The sequence below is a fragment of the Branchiostoma belcheri genome, unplaced genomic scaffold, assembly GCF_001625305.1.
Source record: "Branchiostoma belcheri isolate BF01 breed outbred unplaced genomic scaffold, Haploidv18h27 scaffold123, whole genome shotgun sequence".
Lineage (NCBI taxonomy): Eukaryota > Metazoa > Chordata > Leptocardii > Amphioxiformes > Branchiostomatidae > Branchiostoma > Branchiostoma belcheri.
In genome coordinates, this window is record NW_017802636.1 from 658,023 (window position 1) to 669,354 (window position 11,332).

General features: G+C 41.1%; 3 protein-coding genes and 1 non-coding gene across 5 annotated transcripts; 1 reads left to right on the plus strand and 3 right to left on the minus strand.

The window, feature by feature from the left end:
* Positions 1-957: 957 nt before the first annotated feature.
* LOC109463166 lies at positions 958-2,299 on the minus strand. The gene is made up of 3 exons (XM_019759881.1): positions 1,976-2,299; positions 1,279-1,586; positions 958-1,113 (listed from the first exon to the last, which is right to left on the minus strand). Exons 1-3 carry the CDS (start codon positions 2,070-2,072, stop codon positions 958-960), a joined length of 561 nt encoding a protein of 186 aa, XP_019615440.1. The 5' UTR covers positions 2,073-2,299.
* A 1,179-nt stretch (positions 2,300-3,478) lies between these two features.
* On the minus strand, positions 3,479-5,683 carry LOC109463256. The gene is made up of 4 exons (XM_019760001.1): positions 5,542-5,683; positions 4,850-5,157; positions 4,419-4,685; positions 3,479-4,232 (listed from the first exon to the last, which is right to left on the minus strand). Exons 1-4 carry the CDS (start codon positions 5,636-5,638, stop codon positions 4,140-4,142), a joined length of 765 nt encoding a protein of 254 aa, XP_019615560.1. The 5' UTR covers positions 5,639-5,683; the 3' UTR covers positions 3,479-4,139.
* A 549-nt stretch (positions 5,684-6,232) lies between these two features.
* On the minus strand, positions 6,233-6,304 carry Trnaa-cgc. Its single transcript has one exon. It is a non-coding gene; the product is annotated as a tRNA-Ala (tRNA).
* A 225-nt stretch (positions 6,305-6,529) lies between these two features.
* LOC109463225 (cell growth-regulating nucleolar protein-like) lies at positions 6,530-10,538 on the plus strand. Of its 2 annotated transcripts, none has more exons than XM_019759960.1 (9): positions 6,530-6,658; positions 7,332-7,485; positions 7,820-7,937; positions 8,128-8,235; positions 8,540-8,656; positions 8,888-9,272; positions 9,434-9,520; positions 9,730-9,815; positions 10,020-10,538. In XM_019759960.1, the coding sequence occupies exons 2-9, from the start codon at positions 7,361-7,363 to the stop codon at positions 10,137-10,139; spliced, it is 1,146 nt and encodes a 381-aa protein (XP_019615519.1). In that variant the 5' UTR covers positions 6,530-6,658; positions 7,332-7,360; the 3' UTR covers positions 10,140-10,538. The 2 variants fall into 2 exon arrangements, with proteins under 2 accessions (XP_019615519.1, XP_019615520.1); XM_019759961.1 differs by having other exon boundaries at positions 6,542-6,658; positions 7,335-7,485.
* The last annotated feature ends 794 nt before the right edge of the window (positions 10,539-11,332 follow it).

The following is an 11,332-nucleotide window of genomic DNA, read 5'->3' on the forward strand; positions in this document are numbered from 1 at the left end:
GGGAAGTACCCCCCCTCCCATTGAAGACCCTCAAGTCCCTCAACTATTGCACCCTGGCTAAATACACAGGTCTTGTAAGGCTGAAAATATTTACAAACATAACAAACCTGATGAAGGAGGTAGGAGTTGAAAAATCATCACACACGAGAAGTGAAAAACAGGGAAAATCAACTTTATTTAACAATTATACAACTGGTGGTAGGTAACACCAACAGGGCACTGTCAAGAAAGTGGTAAATATTGCCAACAGGGCACTGTAAAAAAAAACAAAGACAGGGAACTGTACTAGTACTGCACGGTCTAGCTGTAAACATTATGTCCACTGGACAACGGTTTCTGAGCATGAACATTTTTTTCTGATTTTTAAGTTTCAAAAAAAGAACAAGAACTGTTATTTTGTGCAGTTCACTGACTCACAGGAGTCACCAACACCAAAATATTGGCAAGATTTCAACATATTTTCGAAGAAGTGTTCTCTGTAAACTCTGAGAAGTTTTTTTTGTGATTTTTTTCTAAGTTTCAAAAAAAGAGCAACTGTTCTTTTGTGCAGTGCACTGACTCACAGGAGTCACCAACACTAAAATGTTGCCAAGATTTCAACATTTTTTGGAAGAAGTATTCTCTGTAAACTCTGCAATTTTTTTCTAATTTTTTTAAGTTTCAAAAAAAGAACAAGAACTGTTATTTTGTGCGGTGCACTGACTCACAGGAGTCACCAAAACCAAAATATTGGCAAGATTTCAACATTTTCTAGAGGAAATGTTTTCGGGTTCCTTCGTCCTCTCTTGTCGGACACCAAGACGTCTTAGTTGCCAGCACAGGCTGCCTCCTCTTGGGCGGGGAACTTCTGTGGACGGGCGAACTTCTTGGCCTTAGAGGTGGTGGCCACCACGTGATCCTGGTTTATGTAGAATCTTTGCGTGTCGACGTCGCGCTCGTCTGGCCTCCAGGCGCTTCTCAAGCTGTTTGGGATTCTCGTGTAGCGATGACATCGCAGTCGCTTGTGGAGGTGATCACAAAAGCGGTGCCGTTTTTCTTGCTCGCCTCCTTCTTGATCCTAGCCACTTTCTCTGCAGACTTCTTATAAGTGTCGGTCTTCTTGGTCAAGAGGTCCTGATAGTACAAAACACGATTAGCATCCTTTTTTTGTTCATCCCAATTATTCCTTGCTTCCGTCACCCTATGAGACTTTGTTGTTTTCATCTGACGTTTAAAACACGCGCCATGTCTAGCCATGCCATTTGCCGAGTCTGAAGTGAAGCCGAACAGCTTCCTTACCTGTCTCCTAACCTCCGCGTCATTCAGCTGCCTCTTCAGGTCGCCACGAGACTCAGGGCAGATTTTCTTCACCTTCTCACGCCGTTCCTCCATCCGCTTCTCCATTTTCTTCAGCCTCACCTGGTGGCGCGGGGGAGTACCAGGGTTCTCGGTCGGCACCTGGAAGGCGACGGCATTGTCACGCCGTTTCAGGCCGGGTAACACACCCTCATCGCGTAGCTCGGCCAGGATATCGGCTGAGGACCTGTCCGGCCGCGGCTGGGACATCACGAGGACCGGGGGACTGGTTATAGGAATCACTGGTGGTTCTGAAATAAAGTTGAAATCCGACTGAAGCACATTTTATCCGTTCAGTCCGTGGGAACGGATGAAATCAGTGTGTCACCGACGACAACATGAGTGCTACACTGCTAGTGACGTTTCAATGTACGTGATTGTGAACATGCAGATTAGCAGCTTTAATTGTGTCGTCCATCGCCGACAAAAAGGTATACGATACTACTCCCCAGAAGAGTAGCACTGAAGAATAAATTTACAGGTACATGTGCGAAACTGACTCTATTGCATGGCACATACGGTAGTCCCGCAGGACTCATTCCGGCGCCAGTCTCCTTTATGGCCTTACACCGTCAGCCGATACCATCCCGTACTCAGATGTTTCAAGCCGGAGTAAAGGTCTCTCGGACCATGGTCTTACCCGCCAGTCCGTCCCCAGTCTTCTCCTCGCCTGGTGACACTTTATTCACCTTCCCATTCAGGCAGCAGGTAAACACAGAGAGTAGTGTTTGCCACATGTTGCACGTCTGTCGCTGTGTCCACGTAGTGGAACGCTGTCTGGAACTTTGTAAGTTTGTTGTTCGAAGCAAAGCTTGGAGATGGTATGTGACGTCATAAAGTGATGAAAGTTCGAAGGGTAGCCAATTGTTGCATTCAAAAATTGCAGTGGAGAAGTTATCTTGATGCTTGGCTAAGGAACAGTAGATAAAGAGTCATTAAACATTTCTTTTAAGTTTACTTTAAGAACAGGACATGTTTGAAGCGTAGATGGAAAAATATTCTTTTTATTAGTATATCGTAGTTAGCGGAGATATCTTCGCAATCTAGACCAGAGGTAATAGGACATTTTACTTTGGTTTCAGTTTGGCTCTTAAGCCTTACCGTACTAAACTAAACATCCGCTGCATGTATACTATCATAAACTATGTACTTTCTGTCCTGCTACTGTCTGTATACTATCATATACTTTGCGCTCTCTGTCCTTCTGCAATGCACAGCCGCGATCATATGCATTTCTTTGATAAGGTGGCTCCACGGACCACTGAATACATGTTCTAGAATAACAATTATCAGTAGCGTAGTGCGTTTTGATATTCATGATCGTACGTCAATTACTCAACTTCATACGGGCCAAAATCACCCTGTCTTGACAAGACAAGGGCATGCATACTTTGTAAAAGTTACTGGAGGTGCCGGGATTCGAACCTTTAAAGTAAATGATGATGCACTGTGCTGTGCACTGTTTTTTAGTGTAAAGCTTATTATATGTGCATGTATTGTGAATTTGTGCATGTCTTTTTATTTGGGCTGTCAAGTGTGTGTGGACCACATACACGCCTTAATCTGTAATGTGCTATCATATCATGGAACTGTAGATTTTAAGAAACATTGATGAAGCTAATACTTGTGATCTTCAGTGCCTGCATAGATGGCTGCTAATGCAAGGTGTCACTGGTTGAAATAGTGGTGTAAACCCAGATGTATATACATTGTATATGGCTGTTTCAGATACTTTGTATGCAGAACTCTATAGACATTGTTTAGGAAATAGATGTACAGTCTGTACATGTACCAAATAAGATTCGCAAGAATATATTTTCTGAAAATTATTTTGTACCTTATGTAAAGGTTTGTGTCTGCCGTGTAAACACGGAAGGTACCCCAAAAACTTTGAGGTTGAGCTTTCTGCAGATTTGTTCTTTTATAAGTATATGTTATCTAACTTATATGTTAACACCTTTATATTATCTTAGTTTGGGATAAACTATTGAAGTTGTGTGGCATCATTAAAAGTGATTGTTTGGGATAATGTGTGACATATCAATTTAGGCAGGGAAGTACCCCCCCCCGAAAATATTTACAAACATGACAAACCTGATGAAGGAGGTAGGAGTTGAAAAATCATCACACATGAGAACTGAAAAACAGGGAAAATCAACTTTATTTAACAATTATACAACAACTGGTGGTAGGTAACGCCAACAGGGCACTGTCAAGAAAGTGGTAAGTATTGCCAACAGGCACTGTAAAAAAAACAGTTCACTGACTCACAGGAGTCACCAACACCAAAATATTGGTAAGATTTCAACATATTTTGGAAGAAGAGTTTTCTGTAAACTCTGAAAATTTTTTTCTGATTTTTTTTAAGTTTCAAAAAAAGAACAAGAACTGTTATTTTGTGCGGTGCACTGACTCACAGGAGTCACCAACACCAAAATATTGGCAAGATTTCAACATATTTTGGAAGAAGAGTTCTCTGTAAACTCTGCAAAGTTTTTTTCTGATTTTTTAAAGTTTCAAAAAAAGAACAACTGTTCTTTTGTGCAGTGCACTGACTCACAAGAGTCACCAACACTAAGATATTGCCAAGATTTCAACATTTTTTGGAAGAAGTATTCTCTGTAAACTCTGTCAATTTTTTTTCTAATTTTTTTTAAAGTTTCAAAAAAAGAAGAACTGTTATTTTGTGCGGTGCACTGACTCACAGGAGTCATCAACACCAAAATATTGGCAAGATTTCAACATTTTCTAGAGGAAATGTTTTCGGGTTCCTTCGTCCTCTCTTGTCGGACACCTTAGACGTCTTAGTTGCCAGCACAGGCTGCCTCCTCTTGGGCGGGGAACTTGTGTGGACGGGCGAGCTTCTTGGCCTTAGAGATGGTGGCCACCACGTGATCCTGGTTTGTGTAGGAGAGGGAAATTACAGTCAGTCAGTATGATGGAGACAATGACATTTAATTACCTGGGAGGTAAGAAAAATAAGTTAGCAGTTGAAGTATTAGGTAACTAGGTAAACAAGGTCCAAAAAATGTATATGGTGCATGTGCCAAAATAACGATTATCATAGTGAGTAGATAACATACCTTGCGACGTTCAGCGGCGAGGTTCTGGCGCGTCTCCAGCGCGTCCACTGTTGCCTTCTTTGCGTGTCGCGCTCGTCTGGCCTCCAGGCGCTTCTCAAGCTGTTTGGTCTTCTGGGATTCTCGTGTAGCGATGACAGCGGAGTCGCTTGTGGAGGTGATCACAAACGCGGTGCCGTTTTTCTTGCTCGCCTCCTTCCTGGCCTTGATCCTAGCTGCTTTCTCTGCAGACTTCTTTGAGATCTTGTCGGTCTTCTTGACCAAGAGGTCCTGAAAGTACAAAATACGATTAGCATCCCTTCTTTTTGGTTCATCCCAATTATTCCTTCCGTCACCCTATGAGACTTTGTTGTTTTCATCTAACCTTTAAAACACGCGCCATGTGTAGCCGTGCCATTTACAGAGACTGAAGTGAAGCCGAACAGCTTCCTTACCTGTCTCCTAACCTCCGCGTCATTCAGCTGCCTCTTCAGGTCGCCACGAGACTCAGGGCAGATTTTCTTCACCTTCTCACGCCGTTCCTCCATCCGCTTCTCCATTTTCTTCAGCCTCACCTGGTGGCGCGGGGGAGTACCGTGGTTCTCGGTTGGCACCTGGAAGGCGACGGCATTGTCACGCCGTTTCAGGCCGGGTAACACACCCTCATCGCGTAGCTCGGCAAGGATATCGGCTGAGGACCTGTCCGGCCGCGGCTGGGACATCACGGGGACCGGTGGACTGGTTATAGGAATCACTGGTGGTTCTGAAATAAAGTTGAAATCCTGAAGCACATTCTATCCGTTCAGTCCGTGGGAACGGATGAAATCAGTGTGTCACCGACGACAACATGAGTGCTACACTGCTAGTGACGTTTCAATGTACGTGATTGTGAACATGCAGATTAGCAGCTTTAATTGTGTCGTCCATCGCCGACAAAAAGGTATACGATACTACTCCCCAGAATAGTAGCACTGAAGAATGAATTTACAGGTACATGTGCGAAACTGACTCTATTGCATGGCACATACGGTAGTCCCGCAGGACTAATTCCGCGATCCGCCAGTCTCCTTTATGGCCTTACACCGTCAGCCGATACCATCCCGTACTCAGATGTTTCAAGTAAAGGTCTCTCGGACCATGGTCTTACCCGCCAGTCCGTCCCCAGTCTTCTCCTCGCCTGGTGACACTTTATTCACCTTCGCATTCAGGCAGCAGGTAAACACAGAGAGTAGTGTTTGCCACATGTTGCACGTCTGTCGCTGTGTCCAGGTAGTGGAACGCTGTCTGGAACTTTGTAAGTTTGTTGTTCGAAGCAAAGCTTGTGGAGATGGTATGTGACGTCATAAAGTGATGAAAGTTCGAAGGGTAGCCAATTGTTGCGTTCAAAAATTGCAGTGGAGAAGTTATCTTGGTGCTTGGCTAGGGAACAGTAGATAAAGAGTCATTAAACATTTCTTTTAAGTTTACTTTAAGAACAGGACACGTTTGAAGCCTTGATCGGAATTAAGGCTTGTTATTTGGTTTCAGTTTGGCCTTACCGTACTAAACTAAACCCCTGCTGTATGTATAATAATCATACTACAATGCGCTTCCTGTCCTGCTGCTGTATGTATACTATCATATATACTTTTACTATCATATATACTTTGCGCTTTCTGTCCTGCTGCCAATGCACAGCCGCGATCATATGCATTTCTTTGATAAAGTGCGAACCATGTTCTAGAACTGAACAGTATTATAAACGTAGTGCGTTATAATATTCATGATCGCACGTACAACTTGATGTTGGCCAAAATCACCCTGTCTTGACAAGGGCACGCATAGTTTGTAAAAGTTACTGGAGGTGCCGGGATTCGAACCCGGGGCCTCTTACATGCGAAGCAAGCGCTCTACCACTGAGCTACACCCCCACAATGGCCGTGGCCGTAGCTTCCTTACAATGTGAACAAATTGGGTTACCTTGATTAATATTTCTATAGAAGGGGGAATTAATTTTTTTTCAGAAGTCGTGATCTCAAAAATATGGTCAAATTTAACCTGCAAAATCTTTTCTAGAGTCTAGTTTGTGAATATTCGCCTGCGATGGATTTCAATTTGATCATGATTCGTTAATAAATCACCAAACCTACCAAATGCCTATCGCGGGACACCCCTCTCTTTTAGTGTTGAGTTCCAAGATGGTGGCGTAAGGAGTTCAGAAGTTCGGAAAGCGACCTCGCCAGTTTCTCTGTGGCCAAAACTTAATTCAGTCAGGAACAACTGGGGTAAGTTTGTTGCGTTGTAAGCTAGGACACGATATGATCACTTTTTGTGCTTTTTTTATTCCCCAATAGTTGACTATACAGTCGCGACGCTGTCAGAGGATGGGGAGGGGGGCAGGTAACGTTAGAGGGAGCTCGAGCGTGCACCCACGTGAGCATCGATGGGTAGAAACCACATAAAAGCACTTCCACGTGCGAGTATCGATAGATAAATAAAGAAACTAGAGCGCAAGATCGGGAACCGACGATACAAAAGCCAGCTAATACTATTATAAAAAGGCATATATAAAAGGCAACCGACCAACAACAACTGTAACACGTGTAGCAGTTATAATGTCCACGTTGCACATAGTTGGCCCAAGGAGGTTAAAATCAATTGATTTTAAACCTCCTAGCTCGTCCTAATACTACTTATACTGGTACATGCAATAGTACTAAATATATGAATAGATGTGTTACGGAGTTACAACTTATGCCTCCATGGATGTGCTTAGAGCCTAAAATAGATAACAGTGTTAACACATAATGTGAGGCACCCAACTAGCACTAGCAGAGAGGACTGAAAATTTATGTACAAGTAGCCAGCTGCAGGTGAAAGATAAATAAGCTCAAATAGTAATCATATCCTATGTACAATGTACAATGTAATGATTGCATCCTATATTTATATTCATAGCAGAGAAAGCTGCTGACTCCTGTTCCACCATGGTGTTCTTCAACTGTAATGCCTGTGGGCAGACTGTGAAGAAGAACCAGGTAGAGAAACACTACCTCACCGCCTGCCGCAGCTGTGACATGCTGTCATGTCTGGACTGTGGCAAGGACTTCTGGTAAGTTTCCGCCTAAGCATTGACACTGCTTTTCTATTTCTTTTCTACTACTCTTCCATTCAGCTGCTTCCATGTGAGTAATAAAAGTGTACTGTAATGAAAAAGTAATGTTATATCTACCAACTATCTACAGTATCCGCAATTAATTTGATAAGAGATTAAGAAATCATCAAGAAGTGATATTGACTTTTTGGACATTAGATGACAAATCATTATCACTCCTCATCTTTCTCTTATAGTTATACATCATTAAATTAAGTGTTGATTATAAGTGATCACATGTGCATTCACAATGTACTTCAGCATGATCCTACATTTGTGACCCATACTACAGGGGAGATGACTACAAGACCCACACACAGTGTATCAGTGAAGAAGACAAGTATGGAGGGAAGGGCATCACAGGACACAGGATGACCAAGGGGGAGGCCAAGCAGGATGCCTGGCTAAAAGTAGGTCAAATCTTATTTTGTACTTGTAAAAAGTACTAAAAACCCAACATACAATATATGTTTGATGACTTTTAAATGTAAAATGTTATTTCTTTTTTTGCTCTTGTTCCTTTGTTGACAGTTGACACTTTAATACTGTGTGTATGAAAGAGTTGGCTTAATGCATGCAATGCCTGTTCTGTTTCTGTAGCAAGTGCAGAAGTCCATGAATGATGCCAATGCTTCTCCACAAGTGAGAAATCTGTGGGAGAGACTTTCACAGTATTCCAACATTCCCAGGAAGAAGGCCAAGTTTGAGGTATGTGTTGGGTGAGGCTACTCCACTGTATAGCTGTGTAAGCCCTGACTGTAAGGTTTGATCCACTCACGCTGGGATGGATCTCTACTCTTTCCAATATGTGTGGTGCTCAAGGTGCAGTTTTACTCAAGCATGGGACCTCCGTCTTTCGAATTCCATCCAATCTGAGAGGGACAGAATCATGTGAGTAAACAGTGTCAAGTGCCTTTCCCGAGGGCATAAAATTGGGGCCTGCTAGAGATTCAAACCCAGAAAAATTACAAATTGTTAAGATAATAATTTAAAGTTTTTTTCCCTGTCACAGAACTTTGTGAAGAACAGTTTACGGATCCACAACAACCATCTAGTGACCCAGGTGTGGGAGGTGTTTTCTGCTGCACAGCAACAACAACAGAAGGAACAACAGAAAAAACAGAAGTCGGTCTGTGTGTGTTGTTACTCAGTTTGTTAGTATCACTGATTCACCAGTGTGTTAACTTGATTTCCAACTTTTCAAAGTTGCAGTCACTAACGGAGAATATTATGGCAAAATGTTATATAAATTTTTGTGTAATCTTGCAGTAGAAAAGCTATTTAGACTGTCTGCTGTAGATGGTTTGTTAGTGTGGTCACTTGAAAAACTAAACTGTTTGATGTTCATGTCCTTTTTCAGGAATCAGAACAAAAGGACAAAGAAGAAGTTATTAAAGATCAGTTGACAGAAGAGAAAAACTTGGACAGTGATTCCAAGGAAGACAGTGGTAAGATCAGTAAACGTCAGAGGAAGGAAGAAAGGAGACTGAAGGCCAACAAGAAAGAGAAAAAAGACAGGTCTAAGAAAAATGGTGATGCTGAGACAGTTCCAAAGCAAAAGAAGCAGAAAAAGAGCAAGAAGACAGAAGAAAATGTACTGGAAAATGGTTCAATAGAGAGAAAAAAGGAGGACGAAAAGATGGAAAATGATGATGCCCTCAGTCCTCAAAAAGCCAAGAAGAAGAAAAGAAAGCACCAAGACCTTGAAGAAGATACAGGCAAAGAGAAAATTGCAGAAGACAGTAGTGAGCTTTACATAGATTTTATGTATGCTATATGTGGTTGTCTTTTCAAAATCTTATTTAGTTGTCAAAGTTATTGTTTGTTTTCATTGTTATAATGCTACTGCTAGTGTTGACAGGAAGTATCAGTAAGATGTACATTACCATATATGTTTTCAAATTAGATATAGACAACAGTGGAGAGCAACCAAAGAAGAAAAAGAAAAAGTTGGAACAACCAGAAGAGGATGTGGAGCAACCGTCCAAACCAGGTATAGGTCAGCTCATATTGCCTTAGCACTAGTGCTGCATACCCATTCAATTTAATAATGAAACTAGTACACATGATAACTGTTTAAAATATTTGTTGGGAAACAGACACAGACATAACTTGTATGGAAGATGAAACTCTTGCTATAGGAAATGTGCCAATAGCATGTTTGATATTATGATACTGATGTACTGCATTTGCCCTTTCCAGCTAAATTCCCATGGGAATCAGTGATTAGTACAGTACTTCTCAAGGCAGATGACCACGAGCTGTCTGTCAAGAAACTGAGGAAAAAGGTATTATACTTGGTATAATTTGTATAGAGGTACTTATTAACTTACGGCCCTTAACGCCAATAGGGCAGCAACAAAGGTTCTGCAGTTCCCTCTGTTCTTTACATATAGTTTGAATAAAATACATACAGCAAATGACTAGGCCCATAACTCTGTTTACCCCATCCAGTACATATGTTAACCCTTTCTGTGTACACTCCCACATAGGTGCTTGCTGAGTTCCATGCTCAGGGAGGGGATGGCAAGACAAGAACTGAGGAAAAATTGTTGGCAGCCTTCGACAAGAAGGTCAACAAGAACCCAAGGTTCAAGGTCACAAAAGAATAGAGTCAAACTGGTCCAGTAATTTGTTAACTAAACATGTTAGTTGATAAAGTTCTGGTTACATGATAACTGAGTCAGTGGTTTATCATTTGTTATAAACTCTGTCAGAGACATCTGTGGCTGTCTGCCATCTGTTTATATCTGAGAATAAGATTGGGGTTTTGATTGGAGGCAGCTATAGATTTAGTCAACTAATTTTGACAGAACTAAAAGCTTAAATATGGTAAGTTAATACTATCAGTCCACAATAGCAACTTTTTTGTCGGTAAGCATCGATTCTTTGCCATGTTTGATATTTAATTCTGTTAAAATAATTTTCTACAGCAGTGTAGTCAACACTTTGAACAAAAACCATGTACACTTATTGGTTCAAACACATCCATTTTGCAGATTGATATTAAAGGGGTTTGCGATAATGTTTCTTACAGTAGGAGACAGCATGGTTGTTAAGTTGATGTCAGCTATATGTTGTCAAATAATGTGTCCATGTATGCCTTTTTAAAAATTAATTGAACATCTCAATTTTAAGATTTGATACTGCTTGCAAATGTTTGCTTCATTTTCAGGACTGGCAGTGCAAGCAAATGATCAAAACTGAGTTATGAGAGAAATACAATGTTTGTGCAAGTACAAATGAAGTTTGAATGAGAATAAAGTGAAAGTCAGTCTCAAGTGATGCTTAAAACTTTATTGCAACAGAGTTTAAGTTACAAACTTGAGATACAAATAACAATAGTAAAATGTGTTTCTGACTTGACAAGATGAAACTATAGTCACATTTACTTCGCAATGAGAGGAAGGTCTAATGTTAATACAATACTGTACTACAGCTATTACAACAAATGTGAACAAAAAAGTGTTAACTTATAACTGGTCGCTCCAAAATTCCCATGTAGTTTCTAGAAATTGGGGGCCAAACTATCATAAACAGGTGTAATGTTTAGTTCAGTAAGACAATATATGTATAAGAACATTTAGGTTATCAGAGAATTAAGAATAAATCTATAATAGTATCAATGAGTTGAGTCACCACTTTGTTGCAAGTAGTGGAGCCTTATATGGTCAAGTTTTTCCAACACAAATATGTTTTCCTGAACCTTATTTTCATGTGGCTATAGATCTAAAAAGAGTAGGAGCAAACTAATGTGAACCATGTGAATTTAACTTGTGCAAAATAACACTTGACTATCTTTGGT

What these genes read in the sequence shown, in the direction of transcription:
- LOC109463166 (XM_019759881.1), bottom strand. Translation starts at nt 2,072, where the DNA reads ATGTGGCAAACACTACTCTCTGTGTTTACCTGCTGCCTGAATGGGAAG. An exon ending in GACTGGGGACGGACTGGCGG is followed by an intron (nt 1,587 to 1,975) that starts GTAAGACCATGG and finishes ACTTTATTTCAG; the next exon opens with AACCACCAGTGATTCCTATA. An exon ending in ACGCGGAGGTTAGGAGACAG is followed by an intron (nt 1,114 to 1,278) that starts GTAAGGAAGCTG and finishes TTGTACTATCAG; the next exon opens with GACCTCTTGACCAAGAAGAC.
- LOC109463256 (XM_019760001.1), bottom strand. Translation starts at nt 5,638, where the DNA reads ATGTGGCAAACACTACTCTCTGTGTTTACCTGCTGCCTGAATGCGAAG. An exon ending in GACTGGGGACGGACTGGCGG is followed by an intron (nt 5,158 to 5,541) that starts GTAAGACCATGG and finishes ACTTTATTTCAG; the next exon opens with AACCACCAGTGATTCCTATA. An exon ending in ACGCGGAGGTTAGGAGACAG is followed by an intron (nt 4,686 to 4,849) that starts GTAAGGAAGCTG and finishes TTGTACTTTCAG; the next exon opens with GACCTCTTGGTCAAGAAGAC.
- LOC109463225 (XM_019759960.1), top strand. Translation starts at nt 7,361, where the DNA reads ATGGTGTTCTTCAACTGTAATGCCTGTGGGCAGACTGTGAAGAAGAAC. An exon ending in GACTGTGGCAAGGACTTCTG is followed by an intron (nt 7,486 to 7,819) that starts GTAAGTTTCCGC and finishes CCCATACTACAG; the next exon opens with GGGAGATGACTACAAGACCC. An exon ending in TCAAGAAACTGAGGAAAAAG is followed by an intron (nt 9,816 to 10,019) that starts GTATTATACTTG and finishes ACTCCCACATAG; the next exon opens with GTGCTTGCTGAGTTCCATGC.